This window comes from Xiphias gladius, chromosome 17 (assembly GCF_016859285.1).
Source record: "Xiphias gladius isolate SHS-SW01 ecotype Sanya breed wild chromosome 17, ASM1685928v1, whole genome shotgun sequence".
In the NCBI taxonomy this organism is placed as follows: Eukaryota; Metazoa; Chordata; class Actinopteri; order Istiophoriformes; family Xiphiidae; genus Xiphias; species Xiphias gladius.
Window position 1 is genome coordinate 24,644,998 of NC_053416.1, and position 6,774 is coordinate 24,651,771.

The window sequence follows — 6,774 nt, forward strand, 5'->3', positions numbered from 1 at the left end:
ATATGCTGACAACATTTTAAAGAAAAAGTTTACAGTCAGATGTGCTGATGCTAAAAATACCCAGCCAACACGTGTTCCTCCCCCTACTCTATTTCCACTGGACATTTGAGCGGTCAAGAATTGAGTGACACTTGTTACCAGGATTCCTCTGCCAGCACAATTTGAACTCTGCAGCTGTCTTGCGGAAAATCCCATATCTCCAAATGCTGAGGAGGTTTTGTGGATATACAGATCACTTTCACAGATGCTGTCAAATTAGAATTAATTGGTTTTTGATCATCCCTAGCCTCAGCTTAAGTTTGCTCATCCGGTGTTTCTTTCTTTCTCTTTGCAGTGTAAGAAAGCAATCATGCCTTTCGGAAACACCCACAACAACTTCAAGCTCAACTACAAAGTTGAGGAGGAGTTCCCTGACCTGAAAAAGCACAACAACCATATGGCCAAGGTCCTGACCAAGGAGCTGTATGGCAAGATGAGGGACAAGCAGACACCCAGTGGCTTCACCCTGGATGATGTCATCCAGACTGGTGTCGACAATCCTGGTGAGGCCCAGAGAGACACTTCAATTTAGACGAAGAAATTTTTTTATGATTCATGATTTAATTCAGACAAATTCAGGTCTACAAAATTATAAAAAAGTTATGGTGCAGTTGCGGTGAACATTTCTTAGTTTTGTCTGTGAATAAAATCATCTAATTAAATACTCATTATAAGCTTGTCTCAAACTATACATAAGCTATCATCTTCCTTCCCATCTTCTAATTCCTGCTTTCCTATTCGCTCCCTGTCTTCAGGTCACCCCTTCATCATGACTGTTGGCTGCGTTGCTGGTGATGAGGAGTCCTACGAGGTCTTCAAGGATCTGTTGGACCCCATCATCTCCGACCGTCATGGTGGATATAAGGCCACTGACAAGCACAAGACCGACCTGAACTTCGAGAACCTGAAGGTGCAGCACTCTTGTTTTCAACCAAGAGACAAAGAGGAGAAAGCGCTATGGTTAATTAACTTAGAAACTTAGAAATCACTAGAGAAACCTCAGACTTACTGTATAAGACTTTCAGATGATAAAGCAGCCATTACTGATTTGCATGCCTTCAACTAGAGAAATGGAACCCACCAGATGATGATACTTAGTGCCCTAAATTTGTGGACTTTCTTTCACTTTGTAATCAAATTTCATCAATTTGTTATAAGGGTGGTGACGACTTGGACCCCAACTATGTTCTGTCCAGCCGTGTTCGTACTGGCCGCAGTATCAAGGGATTCACCCTGCCCCCCCACAACAGTCGTGGCGAGCGCAGACTTATTGAGAAGCTGTCCGTTGAGGGTAAGCTACAAATAACTTACATTATTTGTAGTACATTAGTATGCAAAAGGTTGGGCAGTAATCTAATCCCAAACAATAGACTGTCCACAAGAAATTGAAATTGTCATTTAAGGATAAGAGGTGGAATATACAATGATGAACTCAAAAAGGAAACACACTGCTTGTTGATTTTAGGCTAAATCAGTATAAATGGTCCCATTGCTAAATAGATCCTGTTGAAAACTATACTATCACCGAAGAACATGCAATCTCCTGACATCTGTATGTCTGTATCTGCAGCTCTGACCAGCCTGGATGGTGAGTTCAAGGGAAAGTACTACCCCTTGAAGTCCATGACTGATGCCGAGCAGGAGCAGCTGATCCATGATCACTTCCTGTTTGACAAGCCTGTCTCTCCCCTGCTGACCTGCGCCGGAATGGCCCGTGACTGGCCTGATGCCAGAGGCATCTGGTGAGTACGACCCATTGTCAGCTGATGAGCTGTGGAAACACTTTTCAAAACTCTCAGAATAGATTTACACTTTCATAATGTTTTCATATTTTACGACGCTTTGACTCCATCTCCATCCAGGCACAATGACAACAAGACCTTCCTGGTCTGGGTGAATGAGGAGGATCACCTGCGTGTCATCTCCATGCAGAAGGGTGGCAACATGAGGGAGGTCTTCAGGCGCTTCTGCATTGGCCTGCAGAGGGTACACATTGATAACAAGTCAAAACAAGCTATGATTTGACTTAGTGAAAGCAGTGTGGATTGCTGCAGGTTGTTCAACTGACTCTCCTTCTTTCATATCTGCCAGATTGAGGAGATCTTCAAGAAGCACAACCACGGCTTCATGTGGAATGAGCATCTCGGCTACATCCTGACCTGCCCCTCCAACCTGGGTACTGGCCTGCGTGGTGGCGTCCATGTCAAGCTGCCAAAGCTGAGCACACACCCCAAGTTCGATGAGATCCTCACCAGGCTGCGTCTGCAGAAGCGTGGCACAGGTATACGCATACACACTCTTTAGCTTGTACACCTGTGGATCACCCTGGCCAGTCCATGAAGATCTCTGCAGACTCAGCAGCATTCTGAGCTATTATATGTTATCTGTACCTGATCCCCTGTCCTCGGTTCTCTTTAGGTGGTGTGGACACTGCCTCCGTGGGTGGTGTGTTCGACATCTCCAACGCCGACCGTCTGGGCTCCTCCGAGGTGCAGCAGGTCCAGATGGTGGTTGATGGCGTCAAGCTGATGGTTGAGATGGAGAAGAAGCTGGAGAAGGGAGAGCCCATCGACAGCATGATCCCTGCCCAGAAGTAAAGAGGGACAATCTTATGTTTTTCTCATGACCATTCATGTTCAATGGAGCCAGCTGACGGGCGTGCAGAGGAAACAGCCGCTCACCTAGAGACTCTTAAATCTTTTCACTCTGTTTTTCCTCCTTCCAGCTTTTTTTCTTTTCTCTGTCCTTCATTGTTTTTTTCCAAGTTCTCCTGTGTTGGTTGGTCACATCCTGGGATCAGCCTCCACTGAGCTGGGCTCACCTAGCAGATGTGGTTTCACCTACTTTTTGTTATAAAAAGTAATGATTATTGCAGCTGTGTAATACTGCTCAATAAAAAAGAGGCCCGTGAAATAACTAAATGAACCATTTTGGTCTTATTTTGTTGAAACATGAGAAACTGGAAATCACAAAACATCAAAGTCACAAACAACTATTTTTAGATCTTACCAAGTGTAATCTTCACATATTAATATTTACCTTGTCAGATGATCCAAAATGATTGACAACTATTCAGATTGTGTGCCAAAACTATGAAAACAAGACACCAAAATGAAAGAAAAAATGCCAACATCAGTGATTTTTATTAATCTTCAGCTCCATGTTCTCCATGTAATCTAGAATCACGCAATCTCAGTTTACAGTTTGTTTCTGAGGAGAGGAATTAAACAGTGGAGCAGTGTAAAATTACTCATACAGGTCAAACTGTGTGTTATTCTGTTTCTTTTGCATATAACATCAACTGTTTCCAAAATCAGTTTTGAAATGACAGTGCATGTTAAATACTGAGCCCCCTGGGGTCGTAATACTGTACCATCCATCATCTGGACCAGACCAGTGACACACTGTCTCTGAGCAGGTATACAAGCATTTACTCAACACTCAGGTCAAAAAAACTTTTCAAGATTTTTTTTAAGACAATGTTTATCCTTCTTATGCTAAGAGTGCATTGTTTTACACTAAGCTATCTGCTCTGTAGCCTGTTTCACGTCAATAATTTCCACTGAAATGCTTCGCAAACAACCTGATTCATATTTGCAATCAGGAAACAGTGAAAAGTGACGTAACGTTTCTATGGCTTGAATGCAACCCAGGGCTTTCAACATTTCAGGGACTTATTGGGATCACTGTAAATTCAAGTTAAAATAGAACTGCCAATAAAAATTGCACAATGTATTCCCAATGTCCTTGCTGGATCTAAAACATTTTTTTTTACACACTGTATGTCGTAGTACATATCATGGCATATCTAAATACTTCTAAGAACTCAGAAGCCCTCCTGAATGTACTGAACCTATCCCCTAGCCAACAATGTGGAGTGAAGTCACGGTACTTCATCCAAACCTTCCTGTTTGTTTTTGTGAAAGGGGGAAGGACCTGGTGCTACCTCTAGCACCATTTCTTTGTATCAATTCATGTCTAAAAATTATCTGCATTTCAAAAAGCTTCCGATCCTAGGTGTGCATCATGTTTCATTTTTTTCCCCCAAAACCCAAACTCGAAGTCATGCAGGATTGCAGGTTGCTTTTGTTCCCCATTGTCACTGACAGAAACTGCTTTAAACTAGAAGTACTTCCCTTGCTCTAGCTATAAATAAACCTTGAGCTCTAAGATATATACTATATTCATATATTTTATATACAGCCATCAACTGACTGATATAAATCCTGTTTTTTTAATGATATTATTCTAAAAAATAAATAAAGTACCTGTGCAAATATCCACAAATTGAAGTGTTTCACATTTAAGACATTGGCGCCCTCCAGTGGCTAGTTCTGGGTATTACCTATACAGGTACACTGGAAGGAGCTGATTCAAGTCAAAGCAAAGTGCATTGAGGTCTATATTACCTAATGCTAATATACACCACAATGAGAAACGTCCAGGGAGAGGACAATGACTGTGCCCATATTGGTTTCTGCTTCTCACCCTGAGGAGAAGGACAGGTCAAACCACCCTCCCCCATGTTGGGCTCCATGAAATAGCACACACCAAACAGGACTGAGAAGATGCCATACATGGGTCTACAGTGTGAAAGTGTGGATGATGGCGGAGTGTTTCCCTGTGAGAAAATATGGTCTCAAACAAAGAGCTGAGGAAAGCCAAACTCTCATTGTGATGATAGAAAAAGTTGGTGGTACATACGTATATGGACAGCTAAGGAGGGTGTCCCTGTTAAATTTAGGGAGTTGGAGAGTTATTTATCATGAGTGGAAAAGGAAATGAGGGTGGGGTAAGGGGGTTTTTTGGGTCACCGTGAGCAAAGCCACAACTGAGAGATAGTATTAACAGTAAATTAGCAGCCAAACAACATGATCTCAGTAGCCTACGTAAATATCACAGTATGTTATTCACTAAAAACAGGGAGGGAGAATAGAAAGCTTTCTCAGTTTTTTCTGTTTCTTTTTTTACATTAAATATGTACTGTATGAAGGCGCTGGGGGTTGTTCACTTTAAAGGCAACGGACTAAACAGAAGAAAATACCGTCCACACTGCCTTCGTGGGGCCTTTTCCAGATTCAGAACACTCCCCCCTGATCCCCACAGCCCACAGTCATCAATAATGGACAGACCAGCTTATTTACTGTGCCACAAGAAGACGAGGGCGGACACTTGGACACGTGTGTGTGAAGGTGAGTGTGTAATCTGAGAGGTTTCACTGCTTGGCTGATCCACTTTTGGTGTTTCCCATTGATATACCTACATGATGACTGAGGCGAGATCATCTGGCACAAAGTAAAACCAAACAATTGCATTGCACTGAACATACACCAGACTTACAGCGTCTCTTATTTTGGGGTGGGACGACTGACTGCTTTCAAGGGCAAGGTTTGAATGACATTTACAGCTCCCCCTTGTTTTAATCGCCTTGAAAGTTTTCAACACTTGAGGGTTTTGAGCTAGAAAGATTTTTCTCAGGTATGTGTCACTGCTGTTGTGTCTTTAGTGCGATGCTTTTGAAGAAACGTAAAGGGATGAGATGAGGTGGGAGGATGGAAAATCCAAATGCTTTGAAAACTCTGAACAAGTTTTACTGTCATTGACCAGCATTGACAGGCAATGAATCCAGCCAATCAGAGAGCAGCACGTAGTGTGCATGTGGTCCTTGCAGGTATCTCAAGTCCATTTCATTCTTTTAGAAAGCCAGTATAGACGACTTATTCACTGAATGTTAGGGTTTGAAAGTTACATAACCTTATAATAGTGAACCAAATCAGCTGTATTGATTCAATTTTGACATTGATGCAACTACAATCTAAATACGACTGCACCATAATGAGCTTTTCTTTTTTGATGCATGAAAATTTAGATAACCAAGAGGTTTGTTTCTTAGTAAATTTTATCCACACTTTAAATTCCTGCTCGTGTCATGCAGAAAAACTAAGCTGATTGAGAGGCGACAACTCTACTAGTTCATCAAGTTCAAGATGTCACTGGCTCATTAGTTGAGAGTCAGCCTCTGATTGGTTTTTCTGTTCCATGTCAGCCTGTGATTGGCTATTTCAAAGGCCTGTCAACCCTGCTCCCACTGACCTTAATCCAGTGCAGCAGTCACAGCTGTATGTACACGAATCGAAGCGATGCAACCCTCTGCGGCTGCTTTTCTTATCACTGAATGTGACCATCTCCAAATTTTGTGCATGTTATTGTCCCCCGGTGATGAAAAGTCAGCAGACGATCATCATGAGGAGAAAAAATGAACATGGTACGTATAGGTGACATATAAAAGAACAATTTAAAAAAAGGACTGGCTTGTCAATGACGTCCAGTACACGAGAGATTATGTTTTTCCGTAGTGGTGAAAGTGACAGTGGGTAAAAACAATGATCAGAGCAATAAATAACAAAATAAAGAGTCATTATGGCTAGAGTAGCAATAAAAAATATTCAACTAGATTCCGTCAGATCCAGGTCCAGTGGGTGCAGTAGCTCAGTGAAGAAGTTGGCTGAGCTGGGTGGGGTGATTGGGTGGAGGGGGTGCCTCAGTCTGTGTGACTTTACGGGGCAGGTGTTTGTGTATCTTTGTGTGTGTGTGTGTGTGTGTGTGTGTGTGTGTGTGTGTGTGTGTGCGCACGCAAGGGGGGGTAGTCATGAAAGAGACGGAAGAAGAAGTAATTTCTCTTGGGTCCAGCCCCTCGCCCCTTCTCTTCTTTTTTTTTCAAATATTTCCCCCCCT

At 42.5% G+C, this 6,774-nt stretch overlaps 1 protein-coding gene across 1 annotated transcript; it reads left to right on the forward strand.

The window, feature by feature from the left end:
* The first annotated feature begins 349 nt into the window (after window positions 1-349).
* Window positions 350-2,854, forward strand: ckma (creatine kinase, muscle a). Its single transcript, XM_040150326.1, has 7 exons — window positions 350-542; window positions 795-949; window positions 1,198-1,330; window positions 1,610-1,781; window positions 1,902-2,025; window positions 2,131-2,320; window positions 2,458-2,854. Exons 1-7 carry the CDS (start codon window positions 350-352, stop codon window positions 2,634-2,636), a joined length of 1,146 nt encoding a protein of 381 aa, XP_040006260.1. The 3' UTR covers window positions 2,637-2,854.
* Window positions 2,855-6,774: the final 3,920 nt, after the last annotated feature.